Source organism: Lagopus muta, chromosome 12 (assembly GCF_023343835.1).
Source record: "Lagopus muta isolate bLagMut1 chromosome 12, bLagMut1 primary, whole genome shotgun sequence".
In the NCBI taxonomy this organism is placed as follows: Eukaryota; Metazoa; Chordata; class Aves; order Galliformes; family Phasianidae; genus Lagopus; species Lagopus muta.
The window spans coordinates 14986106-15001351 of NC_064444.1; the positions used below are offsets into that span (position 1 = coordinate 14986106).

At 38.5% G+C, this 15246-nt stretch overlaps 1 protein-coding gene across 4 annotated transcripts in view; it reads left to right on the plus strand.

Annotated features, from left to right (window-relative positions):
• Window positions 1-15246, plus strand: part of FTO (FTO alpha-ketoglutarate dependent dioxygenase) — a 224546-nt gene that overhangs the window by 69018 nt on the left and 140282 nt on the right. Inside the window, exon 8 of one of the 4 annotated variants that reach the window (XM_048958925.1) lies at window positions 430-1579. The exons of the other annotated variants lie outside the window; for them this stretch is intronic. Coding sequence (XP_048814882.1) covers window positions 430-528 — 99 coding nt within the window. The 3' untranslated portion in view covers window positions 529-1579. Of the gene's footprint in view, window positions 1-429; window positions 1580-15246 lie in introns of those variants that run through there. 4 annotated transcript variants of the gene reach the window in all.

Below are 15246 nucleotides of genomic sequence, written 5' to 3' on the forward strand. Positions count from 1 at the left end.
ATGGTCTGGGCTGAAACTTGAGCTCCAGAATCCCAGCCCAGGGCTGTAATATATTTCTTCTTTCTTTTTTCTGCTCTCCCCCCCCCCCCCCCCCCCCAAATTAAAACAAGGGCTTAAATATATGTTTATATCAAGGCATTTCAGTTCCAGAAGAACCACTGCGAGCTATAAGATAAAATGTGCTTCTAAAAGGAATTTTATAAGGAATTCTCTTAGCTTTTCTAGACTTCAGCACTCTAAACAGCTAACCAATTATACTGGGGGCGAAAGGGGGGGGGAAACACACAGGAAGATAATGGGATCACAAACAGGCTGGTTGTTTGTTTAACATTTTCAGAAAATGCAGAGCAACTTAACTGATGTTTGAATTGCTCTGACCTTGGCAGCCAAATTTCAAGAATTCTGAGCTATGATTTTAATTTCTTCTAGCTTTCCCCTTGTGCTTGGATACTGCAGCGTCACACTGCGTTATTGGAGGAGCACGTGGTGATGGGTGATAGTGTTTGCCTAATGAGATGTAAAATGTAGGCACAACATGGGAGCTAAAAGACCCAAATTTTAGCCATATCTCTTGTCTTTTGGGGCTGTTCTTATCTGTTTAGACCAGACCCTTTAAATAAATATGTTTTTGGCAGGTTTTATTGTATGTACACCAAGAGTCAGATATTCCTGGAAATTTATCTTTGATTTCAAACAACAGCAAGACAACCTGATCCCAAGGACTTGTTTTTCTTTTTTTAAAATATTTTTGACGTTATTTTCTTTGACCTCAATATTTTTAGGCTTCAGAAATAGGAGAAAGGATTCAGCATTGTGTTCAGTCAAATCTTTTTCTTTAAAAAAAAAAAAAAAAAAAAGTCTTGCACATCTTTCAGGAAAAAAAAAATATTTACAATTCTGAGGGAATTCAGTCTTAAGCTTCCAAAACAAAGTGTGTGCTGAAAGCACAAAGGGCTGTGTTTATGATTCTCTTTGAAGTGTTTTTGCAACAGGATAAGGAAAATTTTAGAAACTGTCTGATAGTGTTCAGGGTAAATACTTAAACCCCTTTAGAGAATTTCACACACAGATACTGTGCAGCAGAAAAAAGGATACTTATGTTTCCTAAAGCTGCTACAGCCTACAGCTTTGTACTTAAAGACAGAGGTGTTGAATAGAATTCTACTGAGGATACATCCAGTGACAATATCTACAGGAACATCACAGCAAACCAGTGGATAGCACTTTCTATTTTTAACCCTTCTGTGAGCTGGTTGATATCTAAGCTGGGTTGATGCGAAGCTCTCTAACATTTCTATTATACACTGGAGCTGCTCAAAGGGCATTCTTCCATCTCACGTAGCACACTGCGAAAATTGCTCTGAAAACATTTGAGATTGTGAGGCAAAACGGCGTGAGCCAGGAAGAAGAGTTTAGGACAGGTGACCTCACCTTATGTCCTACAGGGGAGTGAGATGCTGTGCCTCAAAGAGCCCAGAAGAGGGTTCAGAACAACTGGAGTGCTTACTCTCGTGTTAAGCTCTTACTATAATAGGGCTGCTTTTTCCCTATGTTTGTACACAGTCAGATGTATATGACCATGTGTGATATATACATATACTTGCTATAAAATGAGCTCTGTGTTTGGATTGTTCTTCTCCCTGGATGCACTCAAGGCTGGGCTGGAAGGGGCTGTGAGCAGCCAGGTCTGGAGGGAGGTGTCCGTGCCCATAGCGGGGGGTTGGATCTAGATGATCTTAACGGTCCCTTCTAACCCAAACCATTCTATGGTTTAAAACATAAATATGTGCTACACAGCAGAAATCAGGAGTCATGCAAGTAAGTTATGCCCAAGTTTTGTACCCAAATTGTTGTATAAATTGATCCGTGTCTGAGCTGAGCACAGTGACTTGCACTGGATGCTCCATCCCCCGCAAGTGTTCTCAGACTGGATGGCTTGCCAGATCATGCATATGTATGTACACACAAATGCATACACAGATGTCTGTTTTAATTGATTTTCTAGTATTAACTTTGTAAATTTGTGTAGATTTAGGATCCTATAGAATTTTCCTTAGGTGAAAAGCATTTTATAGAAAATAACGCTGGGGGAAATAGCTTGCAGTTCTCAGCAGCAGGAACAGCAAATAGAGGTTATAGAGGGTGAAGACTGCTCTGGGTAGCACTACAAACACCTGGTGTGTGCCAGAGAGAGGAATATCAGGCCAGAGTTCCTCCTGCGCTCCTGTGAGTCAGTGTCAGTGCTGGGAAGGTCTTATTATACCCTGATATTGCCCTTCTATTGTCAGTGGGAGCTGTGATGATTTCAGTGAAAGTGAAGTTGGTGTAATTGGGCCACAGTAGATTGTATAGAACTCAGTGCTGTTGGCACCATTTTCTCCCAGAATCTTGTAATGCTCTGGAATAACACAGAAGCGTTTTGTTAACAGTGAGCTGTTTGATTTATAAGGCTTATTATTTTCTGTGGAAATGGTGAAGCAATATGTAGGTTGCTCTTAAAGTAATGCCTCCTATTTCCACGGGAACTGTAACATATACAAGGAGCACAGTAACACTTCTGTACGGAGCAAACTATCAGTGACAAACACTGTTCAACACAGTCAGCACCATTAGCTCTGCATTTTCACGAGAAGTGAACAAAAGCCTGCATCCTGCTCTCGTAAAAATCAGCATCAACAGAGGTGAGTACCTGTGTTGTCACCACTGCTGAAACACTCCACCCACCACATCCGTGTGCTCATAACACTGCTTGGTCTCCATAAGCAATTCAGCAAGCATCAATGAATGTCAGTGGGTTCAATTTTTTCCTCATGAAGGAATTCAATTCCATATTCTTGCTTCCTATACACTTCCGTGTCAGATGCTGTTTGGTCAGAGTGCCCCTCTGCTGCCATCTGTCACACAGCAACAAAATGGAATGGAATACTGGTGGGAAAATTCAACTTCTACTGCCATACCAGCAATATCCGCCTCTGCTGCATTAGACTAACATAATACAAAATAGAAGGTGTTACTTTCAGAGCAGCAATGTAGTACTCAGCTATTGCTTCTCTTGTCCAGTTATTCATTGCAAATCCTCTTATGTTTCTCAAAAGGTTTCTCATATTATAAAAACTGAATAAAGGACAATATTTGCACATAGATGATTTCTTTTTCAAATTAAATTTCCTGTGTTTTTGAAATGTCTGTATCTTCAAGTTATGTAAAGTTATCAGCTATATAGAAAATGATTTCTAGTTCTTATTTATGCAGTCATAGAGGTGATAAGATACATGTTTGTGAAGATATAACGTTGGAAGAAAAATTGGGCTTCTTGAAGCTAAATTACAATGGCTTGGTGGGAGTCAATTTTAACGTGATCTCTATAAGCTAGGGGAAGTATTCCTAATGAATAGTATCATCTATGCTGCTGTGGTTATAATTTTTTTTTTTTAAGTGCTACAAACGTTTTTAAACATGGTTTTATTTCTGTTGTCTATTAGTGGCTGTGTGCCCTTTCAACTTCTCAAATGACTTTTGTAAACTAAGGTGACATGTTCCAGAAGTTGCCATTGCTGCATTGATACCTTTTCTTTCTTTCTCATTTGATCGTTGGTCCTAATTCCTAACAAGATCATGGGGCAATTATGTTTTTTCAATCTGGTTTTTAATAGTTGCTTCATCTTTGATCAAAATTACAGCTCTTATTTTATGTAAAGAAATAAAATTTGCCATAGGAAGCATCATGCTCTGTTGGATTAGGTGATGATTCTGTCTCTGATTCCGTTTAACTTGTGCAAGTAACTGAAGTGTAACTCAACTTGAAGATCAATCTGGAGATTAAAATTCTGAAGTCTTATTTTGGTTTTAGATTGCAGACTTGTTTCTAATCATAGGTTCCTCATCAATGGAAGGAGGTTGTGATATTTTTGCTATAACTAAAAGAATTATTTATTGGCTGTGTCCTATGGAGAGAATGTTTTGCAGTTGAAAGGACACAACAAATTTCTGCCTCCCCCCTGCCGTGACTGGAAATTGTCTAACCGGAGCCACATTTCAGATGTTTTGTTTTTATTTTCAGATGGGCAAGTTCTGTCCATTGAAGTATGATAGCAGGAGCTTGCTGTGTTCTGCCTTACCGTGGTTCTCTCCAGTTCTAGCCCTTAGCTGTTTTTGAATACATCCTTTTTGCACTTTTCTTACAATACATCCTTCTACTTGATCATTCTGAAGATCTAGACATAATAGAATATTTTCTTTTCTGAAGCAGGAAAATAATTGTTTTCTATCAAATATGTCTAATTAACAACAGATTTCAACAGATCTTTTTGAACTGGTAGGGAATCTTAACACTGCATAGTTCTTACAGCAGAGGCTTGAATATAAAGTTCAAGTGTAGTAAAAAAAAATCTGAATTGTTTCTGTGACATAATGGACTTTAGTATCACAGCCAGACTAATGATGTGTCTTCTCATTAGGAGTTTTTGTACTGTAGACTGATTTGGGGGAACGGTAAGAATAGGCCATATCTATGCTTGTGAGTAAGCATGCCTCAGTGGAGAGCTGTTCAAGATGAATCTACTTTGATGCCTAGCATGCAGTATTTTGGGAAGTGTGCTGTTAATAACTGGAAATACTGCATCAGTTCATATTGTTTAGCTGCCTGGGGATCGATATTGTTCTGTAATAAACTGAAGTTGATTATTTTATATACATGTGTATATATCAATTCATTTGTATTCTACTAATTGTATTTTTGTCAGTCTTCAAGCTGTTTGCTAACCACCTGAAGATTAAAGTTTCACAGGATTTGCTAGCTAGCAAGAAGGCCAATGGTTTCACAAGGATTTGGTAAGACTTAGCATGGATAGGTGAATTGGAGGATGTTTTCTTCCAGACATCTTTCATTCAGACACAAAACAGAGTAAGTTTACTCATTGCCCTCTACTGCTCCTTCTCATTTTCTTCTCAGTTTCCTGCTTCCATTTCAAGAAATTATTTGCAGTAGTATGACTTCAGTATTCACCCCTTTGCTCTACACTAGTGATTAGTTACATTTCTCGTGGAGGATTTGAATGGAAATTAAGATTAGCCTACGTGAACCAATTGCTGGGCAGTGCTGAAGCACTGGTGTTACATGTACAGGAGATACACCTATTCCCAGGGAAGCAGTGATGAAGTGACATGATATTCTGTGTTCTGTCTATGAAGATGCTCAATGCTGGTAGTCCTGGCTGTGTGCTAGTTTGAAATGTCATGATACTTCTGGAAGGAATAATAAAGAAAAAAAAAGGGAATGATTAATGTTTCTCACTCTTTAAAGTCTTCTCGTGTAATTGGTATCTTCATTAACACAACGTTAAGGTAGCTGATGTTGTCTCTGATTCATAGCAGAGAGAGGTTATTATGGCAATGGTAGCTCTACAGTAAAGGTTTTTCAGACCATTATTTAATTACTGATCTTTAATTGGCTTTCATGTAGGACATATTTGATGTGCCTGTGTTTGTAGGACGTGTTTATGGTTATGGTCAGTTCCAGTAGTGGTCATTTCACTAAGGAATTTTGAGTTTGCAGCATTGAAGCTTGAGGGCAGGGATAATGATGGAAATGACAGCTGAATCAGTCTTCGAAACTCATGAGATTGACAAAAACATTGAACGAAACAAAAACAAAAGTCCCACTGGTTTCTCTGAGAAATTTCGCTGTTAAGAAACACAACAGAGGACCGATCCTCTATTTTTTCTTTCCTTTTTCTTCATTTTTCATTTTCTAGTTTTTCTGGTCGAATACAAAATACTGTAATTGAATCACTGCATTGGCTGGCTTTTTCCAACAAAACAGCAGATTTAGGGGCTTAACTGCTAGTTTCAAAAGTAATATATAGAGAGAGAGCATACAAAGACAAAAATTGAGCACACAGATATATAATCCCAAAGGAATAAACTGACTTGTACTAGACAAGCTGAAAGCTGATTAAAATATTTCTCATCCTTTGGGTATGCAACAGCTTTTGATGATGGAGAGTGTATTAATATTCAGCTTTGCTGCTGTCGACACTTCAGACAGGTCCCAGGAAAGACTCTGAAGTGGACCAGGTTTTCACACTCTGCCAGAAATCTTTCTGAGACACAGAGCAGCACCCTTGTACCAGTAACAGCCAAGATAAGCATAATGCTGCTTAGCTATGTCTTTATTTTAGAAATTGCTTTTAGACGTTTTGAAAGGATTGAAAATTTTAAAGAATTCTTTTCATGATATAAACTCATTTAGATACAATAAAGGAGGAAGATTAATCTTAATTGTTTAAAAACAAGGCTGCTCTAATCTGTTCAGTTTAAAATCCATTTGTCAGAGTTCTTTATAAACATACAAAGATCGCAATACTAATATAAGAGACTGAGGACTTCAGAGACTGCTCTTAATGCAAATGTTCTCTTAACTTCATTTATTCCCTTGTAATTAATACCTGCTTGCCAGACCAGAATGGGGTGTAAACAGCTGCTTTATCAGCTGATACTTCTTTTGTTGGCATGCTGACATATGGGGTGTTTGCTTTCTACCCCCTCCTCAGTGCCTAAATGTACACAGTATCTCTGGAAAACATGTCACACGCTCTGTGAGGTGCCTTTAGGATGGCTCCAGGGCTAAATACTTCCTGTAATAGGTGAAAGAGCATGGCTTAATCAGCTTAGTGAACTTAATTAAGCTGTACTTTTTCTTATGGTACAGCCCTAAAGTATGTTTCAATTAAAAAGTGTATGTCATGGTTGTGGAGTGACACGAATTTGGAGAAATCTGGTCAGGTTTTATAGTGGGCTTGAAAAAGGTGAACTTTGCTAGTTATTCTGTAGTATGAAACAGTGAATAAAAGGAGAGTGCTTCTTTTACTGAAGATTTAAAAGGGAAATGCTAATGCAGTTCAGAATGCAAAAGCTTCTCGTACTGAAAATGTTTATTCCCCTCTCCCATCTAATTTTAACACTTTTTTACATGGGAAGAGCTGTCTGTGTTAATGCCAAAATACCCTGCCTGCGTGCAGTTGTGTCACCAGGCTTTGCCTACTACCTTCTTCACTCCTTGGAAGAATACTAACTGGTTTGGTGTCATTGTGAGGATGTGATCTTCTCTCCTGTGATCTCTGTGTCTCAGCAGAAAATGGAATTACAAGCTTAAAGTGATTTGAGCTGAGTTGTTCTTCCTTGAGCTGAGTTGATCTTTGTGTTCTTCTTGACGTGCTCTATGTTAAAGAAGAGGTCTGATTTGGGGAAGTAAGCAGGAGAGCAGACAGCAGGCTGCCAGCAGTATCCAGAGGAAATGTGGGAAAGAGGATGGGAACAGTTCTGTTGGCATCAAAGATGATCTGAGAGAGGAATCCCAGGACAGGAGTATTGAAAAGCTGTGGAGATGGGAAACTTGAAGCTGAAAGCATAGGTGGAATGGGCTCCTGGGTACAGTGGGAACAGAAAAGGGACTTAACAGGAAGATCTTTAGTGTTTGCAGAAGCGGGAAGAAAAAAGAAATGAATGGCAGTAGCACTGAGGCAAAATGGAGTGGTATGGCTTAGGAAAAATAGGATAGTGGTAGCCTTGCAGTATGGGAAGTGTTTATGGAGTTGGAGGAAACCTGGACAATTTCAGATATTGAGGGACTTGAAAAAGATTTGGCGAATCCTTCCACAGAGGGTTGGGTAGCTGTGCCTCCTTCAAGGCAGGATATTGTGGGTAGCAATCTCTTTGGTGTTTTTTCATCCAGTTTTAAAAGTGTATATGTTGATGGAAATTTCCTTCTTGATGCCTTTTATGTAATAAATGTAATGCTAGATTTAATATGCTACTGGAAAGCCAAGCAAGGGAGAAATGGTCCTTCTTTCAGCAAGTAATAGTTAGGTGAAATACAGAAAGATACCTAAGGCACGTTAAGAGTGATTTGATTTTAATCTAATGTGTAAAATAACCTAGGAAAAGAATTCAGGAAGGTAATGTGTGCTGATTTTTAAAAATGTAAAGGATTATATAATGTTCAAAATGTGTGAATTGTTTGGTTTCATATGCTTAAACACAGAGACACACACATGTTTGTACACATATGTTGTACACAGTGCTTCCACAGTGCTTGAAGATGCAGAATCTTACTGAACTGATAGAATGTGTTAGTTTCTCATCTTAGTGCCTCCCACTGGCTGTGTATAATTCTCTGATAGACTTTGGTGTGGTTCTTGATTATATGGGGTGTTATAATTTCCTGATGACTGATTATGTTATTTATAATGCAGAAGGTGTTAATCCTTTGGTGATTAACACTCTATTTGAATTACCAGAGGTCAAAGGTACAGTTTTTTATTTGGTCTTTTCGCAGGCTTTCTTCCTTCTACTGCAGGTTTTGTTCATTCTTTTTTCTTCTTTTTTTTTTTTTTTTTTTTTTTAATCTGAAAATTACTTTGAGATAAGTCAGGGCAGTGGGGAACAAACAGAGAAGCATCCTCCTTCCTTTGGGACCCAAAGCTGTTCAAGCTGAAGTCATGAGAAAGTCTATTTCCTTCGCAAGAAATAGATCCTACAGAAGTTTCTTTAATCATTTTGAAGAGCAAATTTATTAAAGACTGTATTTAATACACAATCACACGTACTTGGATGGTAACATGTACATACGTGTAAATATGTACAACTGTCATTTCAAGTGGTTTGGAGATGCTCTAGAGATTGCTGGCCAGCTGTCAGCTACTCTCACAGTTGCTGTGTTTTACAGAATTGAGAAGGTATTTTATGGGCCTTGAAGTCTTTCAGAGCTTGTGAAGGGATGGAAGTTAACCTTATCCAAGTATTTCTAGCCTTGTTAAGACCACAGTCGTCTTTGTGTTTTGTTGAGCTGGTCTGGTTACAGGGCTGAAGCTGATGAGAGAAGGTTGTTGTATACAACCCTGTGCTTGTGTAAGCATGAAGGCACCTCCAGGATAATTCACTTTTCTGCAAGTTTTCTGAATTGCCTCCAACTTCAAAGACTTTCTAGTGGTCTACATCAGTTGACCCAAGTGTGCTATTGGCTTTACACACTGTTATGAATATGGCTGTAACACATGGTCTTGACTGGAGAGGCTGAAGCAGATGCTTTCACCTTCATTATGTGGGAATTCCATCTACTGCAAATATGGGAAAGCATGGGGATTTAGAAAGACCTGCAGGAGTTCCTTCACTGGTGTTTTTCCACACTAAAACCTTTGTGCTGATGAGTGAAGCTGTTAGAAGCCAGTTACAGGAGCATTGTGTTGGTAGCTGCTAGCCCTCTGAAGTGATTAAACCTTGTATATAAACAAAGAAGTTAGTTAAGGAAGGAAGCATTACCATTAGGAAGCAAAAAATGAAAGGAGAGTGGCTCGTCTGGTGGGGTCTGTATTTGAGTGTCAGGCTGTAGTATGTTTACAGTTCCAATTATGCTGATCTTGGAAATCTAAGGGACTGCCTCCATATTTTCCAAGAAGCATAACCAATCCTGACTTGTTTCTTGAAGAGAATTCAGCATCAGACTAGGTTGATTGAGTATTAGCAGTGAACGTCTAGAGGAGCTGGAACCTGGGTTCACTGGCATCCAAAAGCTCTGTTTTAACTCAGTCGCTGGCTGTGGCCTTACTGCCCGAGCTGCTGGATGAAGTCATTCAGTCTGTCAGGAAGTTGGAACAGATTATAACAATATATGTTTAATCTGTGCACCAAAAATTGTGGGTGCTCAGTGCTGCTCTGTGATGAAAAGAATGTCTGTTAGGGATGCTCCAGCTCTTCATACGATGATTTTGTTTTACTGTGCCAGCTTTCTCTCTGCTGTTCTCTGGTGTTTTGCTCCGAGCTTTGTGAGGTGCTAAGATTAGTGCTGTTTTGCTTTTGTCGAAATCTTTCATGTTTGCTGTGACAGATAGGTGAAAAAGTAGTATTTGTTCTGCTCCAGCATGTAAGGAATCCAGCACAGACACTGAGGACAATTAGTCCTATGTTGTGGGATAAAAAGCAGACATGCTAAAGTTGTAGGGGGACTTTTTTTCCTGTACGTGCTCCTAGGGGGATCTTTGCATATAGCACTGTGGCTTCCTACATGACTTTTCTTTTTAAGATTATTTAACTTCTGTTTGCCATTCAGTTGCTGGCCTGTGGTTAGCTTTGTTTCTCTTGCACAAATACAGCACGCTGCACTGGCTTCATTTCATTCCCTTTTTTTTCCTTTCTGTTCCCTCAAAGTTTTGCTCACATTTTAATAGTTCCATTTGAGTTTAGCTGTGTTTGTTCTAGTTCTGCAGAGAGTGAGTAGTGTGGTACTACAAAACACGTGGAAAGCAGAAAGGTTTGGAGGTGGGTTCAGTAGCAGACAGAATTCAAGGCAAACTGGTTTGTGAGCTGAGCAGAGAAATGCAGAGCATAGCAGGAAAGAGGGAAGAACAGGGAAGGGAAAAGGCTGAAGAGTATAATAATGGTAAAAAGTGTGCAGAGAAGAGAAGTAAAGTATAAAAAATCTTGGAAGTGCAATAGATACTTGAACAGGAAGAGTGATGATTTATAATCTGGCAGTGTACTTTTAAAACTTATTTTTGTAGTCAGCATAATGAAGCTAATGAAAGTGTCTCATCTTTCAAGTCATTATTCCTTTGCTTTGCTCCCTGAGGTGAGAAGAGCAGCAGTTGGTGGTAGAACAGGAAGGAGAATACTTGTTTTTAGGGATCAAAATATTCTCAAATTGCCAGTCTAATTTTAGTCCTTTTATTTGGGGGAATCTTGGGCCAAATACTGTGGTTGGTTCTTTGTCTGTAAGAACTGTAAGGAATTCATATGAAAATCTGTTTTTTCCTGTTGAAATTCACCTGTTGGGCTGCAGTTTTTAATATTGCCCTAGGAAGATACGTAAACTATAATAACAAATAGCCACTTAAAAATGTGACTCATGCGAATGTCCTTTGTTCTCTTTATATGTCAGAAATGGCTTCGTCTGTTGGTAAATTTCTGAATCACCTTTCTTGAGAAGCTGTTCTGCTGTGACTTTGCTGTAGCAGAAAGTCCAGCCTTAAATCTGCAGATAGAACAATTGCAATGGTGTGCCTGTATGAAATTGTAAGCGATGAACTGCTTGATTAAAAACACAATATCTTTGTGAAGATTGTTCCTTGTTTTATGTAAATCAACTTTTTACTACTCCGGGTGAGGAGGGAAAGGAACTAGCAAAACAAGGAACATAGAATTGAAGTTCTAACATTATAAATGTCAGCACTTCAAATGTGAACGGTAAGATCCAGCTTGGTAACTAAGATCTACTTCAGGAAGGATGGAAAAGGTTGTTTGCTGACATTGCTCATATACCTAGAGCAATGTATTTAGAAGCTCTTTTTATTGAAGATTATATTGTGTCTAAATACGTATTATATTGTGATTTTGATGGTCCTGTTTCAAAGTCTGCTGAGATCTACTTCTGTTTGAATATCATGAACAGCTATTTCTTTACTTGGATTGAACCATAATTATTTGCTAAAGTGCTGTAATCTCTTCTCAGAACAACTGTTTGAATGGTTGGTAAAATGGACACTGACATGATTCTCATCATTAGGGCCAGGAATCTGTTACTGTGAATCTGTGATGCTCTTCTGATGACACTTTTTGTAAGTAAAATTCATACAGTTAAGTTACTACACAGTCAAACTGTGACTGCTGTGGTCAGAAGACAGCAGGTTTCTGTATCTACAGTGTTTGAATTGGTCCTCCAGTTCCTGGTTTTCCAAGGATATAAGTGATGGCTCCATTGTGAAGGTTTTAGATCACGTTGACAGCTGTGGAAATTAAATGTAGCCAGCAAAATCTTTTTTCTGTCTGGCCAAGCAGAGGAGAGAACAAGTGAAAAAATTCCCTGGGAAAATTAGTTCTTGTGAAGAGTGGAGGATCTCTTCCTTTTTGCTATATTAATTTTATTGAATTCTCCAATAAGTAAGACTAGCTTTGGTTTCTTTATGTGTTATTCACACGCACGTTTATCATTTAATGACTTGGAATATGGCTTCTAGGCCACATTATAGAACACATGGCTAAACTTTCTCTAAACACAGGGAAAATTTCTCTTCAGGATAGCTTCCAGGACAGTTGCAATGATTGAGAATTGGAAGGAGCTTCAAGATGCCCTGAAAATCTATGAGAGAAAGATTGGTAGTTTCCTTGAAATCTCTCTTATAATTTCTATGAACATAAGTATTACCTCACCCTGCTTTAAAGTACCTCGGTATGTTGAGTCTTATGTAGGAATCGTGGTTTCAGAGCAGCAGTTCTGACACTTGCTTCAGCACATCTGCTCACTCCTGGCACCTGGTTCAAGCCTGTGCTGCACACTTCAGAGGAGACCAAAGGATTCTGCCTGTTCAGGTTGCTCCTTCAGCCAGGGCTTGGGGTACTGGAGCATGCTGCTCTCAGTGAGCTCCCACTGCTCCTCTCTAGCCCAGTTCTTTCTTGTTTCCACGGCAACTTCTTAAGTAACTCCATCTAGCAAAGTATTCTCTGTAGCAATTCGCTGTTAGAAGTAATTTGATAGTCTTTCTTGTGACCTATACCAGTCACTGGCTGTTTCTATTTGAGCTGAGGACTCAAAGAGAGTAATGGAGTACTTCACTGTTTCATTTCTTGCTTTTTTTTTTTTTTTTTTTTTTTTTTTGCCAAGATGGGGGAATTTATGTAGGTAATGTAGGCTGTGGGATATTATTTGTGTATTTTAAAAATCAGTGTATTGTGACCTTTAGGATCTATAGACTTATTTTTATTTTTTTGTGTGGAAAAGCTCTCTTAAAAAAAAAAAATAAATGTTTATTGCAAAGTAAATGGTTGAAACTGTGCTGCAGTTACATGAAAGAGACAAACAGACATTCATTATTTCCTGACTATGTAGATTTTATGGGAAAGTAAAGGAAGCAATGGCTGGGTGTCGTTAAGAAGTAGCTAGTGGAAAGCAGTGAAATGAGCAATGAGACTTGTAAAGTGTCCTGAAAACTGAAACACCAGTGTACAAAGTACTGCTTCTCCTTGCAGATATAGGTGCCATATGGCAGCGTTAAGGGGAATGCGGAGTAGGAGACAAGAATCCTATTATTCCTCACACTTCCATTTGTTTACTGTTTGCATCTTCCTGTGCACAGTGTTTACTGACAAGGCACCTGTCAGACTCTCTGGAGTTTCTTTAGTGCCATTCCAACTTTGGCATTTCTGATTATAGTTAGTTTTTGCAGTAGTTCTATAATCAGGGTGTTTGTGGGTTTTTTGTAACTATTCTTAGATTGAAATCCATATTCATTTTCAAGGGCCATAACTCTTCCTTCTCTTACAGCCTTTCGGTTTTTCCTTTGTTTTCCTTAAAAAGGCCATCTGCCATGATTGTGGTATTGCTATCCTTGAAACTTCTTGGCCTGCTCTTTTTTTCTTACTCTGTCTCTGGACCTCCTTCTATAGCTGCCCTGTGTATCTTTGGAACTAGATGGACTGACTGATGGCGCTTTAACACGTGATGTTTAAAGGATCAGGTTTCTGGAAAACAGCTCTGTGCTTTGGGTGTCTTTGGAAGGATGCACCTGAGAATGTAACCCATATCAACTCTACATGAATTTCAGTAGCTGCAGAAATGTCATGTTCTCAGCTGCTTCACCCTTCCCATTTCCTAAATAACACACACGTCCACTGGCCAGAGTTTTCATAACTTATAATACATTTTGTGTTAATTTTGTATTTCTCTGGAAAAAAAAATCCTTAAAATCTTTAAACTATAAATCTACCAGTAGTCAATAAAATTGTTCTTTGTTTTAATAGTCCAAATTCTTGCTCCTTTCTGCTTTGCTGTTTTGTGTTGTTTGCTGAGGTATTCTTGAAAATTTCCTCTTCTGATGACATTCTGAAGTTAATGGTTTGTTTTTACCCCCAAAACAAGTTATATAGCATGCAAAACTGGAGAAAATATGCTTAGCTGCTCTCTTCTACTGTTACTTATCCAAAAGCTGGGGAGGACATTTCTGTATTTGGTTTTGCCCTTAGCTGAGGCTATCTTATAGCAATGATTGCTATATCAAGAGAGAACAAGAGAAGCTGCATTGAAAGGGTGTATAGGAGGCCAAGAAAATTGCACAGAATTTAACAAAATGTTATAAAGGGAGTCCTTGAAGCACAAATTTCGTCTGTTGTAATTCTGATTCTGAAAATTAATACTTATTTGTCAATCACAGCTTATCAGTCTGCATAGTGGTCATACTGGCGTTATCACAAATACTAAACGACCCCCTCTATCCACTTTCCCGTTTTTAGCATCACAAAGAATTGTATTTTTTTTTGCACTTCTGCATTGCAGGGTTTAGTGCAAATACTTGAACTTTCCCATAGTCTAGGAAACGTGGCATTTTAAGAAGTATTTCATAGCTGAGAAAATTGCTGCTATGCTAGTATAATGATTTTGCAGCACTTTCCTCAGTGGAACACATCATGGGGGAAAACCATCCAAAGGACATTCTAAGTTCTGTTCTGTAAAGAAGTGCTCAAAATGACATGCAAAGCATTAGGGGATAGAATCCACCCAATACAATCTCAATTTTAGATACAGGGGGGAAAAAAATGAAAGATGAAACTATTCCCACTAGAAACATTGTAAATCTGAGAAAATATATAAGTTTTCCTCTCTCTGCCATACATCAAAGGCATAAAACTTGAGAGATTAAAATATGTTTTTAATCTTGGTTTGATGAGCAAAACTTTCGCCATAATATTTATTATGAGAGGCTCAACTTGTGTTGCCTCTTCCCTTTGTTCTGTTTATATATGACTTCCTTTCTTCCAAAAAAGTAGGAAGTATCGCTTTCACAAAGCTGAAGGATATTGCAATGGTTTGTTCATTTAAGCTGAGTCGTAGGCCCACGTGGCAGGCACAAACTTTTCTTTTATTGTCCTGGGTCCCAGAGGAAGAGCAAAGCTTTCTGATGGCTTCCCATGAATGCCTTTCATTTGTGGAGGAGTTTCACTAGCTTATGCTGACTGTACGAAGATCAAACAGGCAGGGAAATTGTGGTTTTGAGAAACTTAGCCAAGATCTTTGTTATTTTCTCAGAAGTTTTTCTTCTCTAACCCTGTTTTTTAAGGACAGTATTAAGACAATTCATTGTAGTGATGGATGGAAAAAGAGCTTGATGAATCGTTTTCTGTTTGAGTACTTTCTTAGTTACTAGAAAATTTGTCAGTGTATATTATGAAAATGCTAACCATAATTGCAGTCCTTCTTTATTG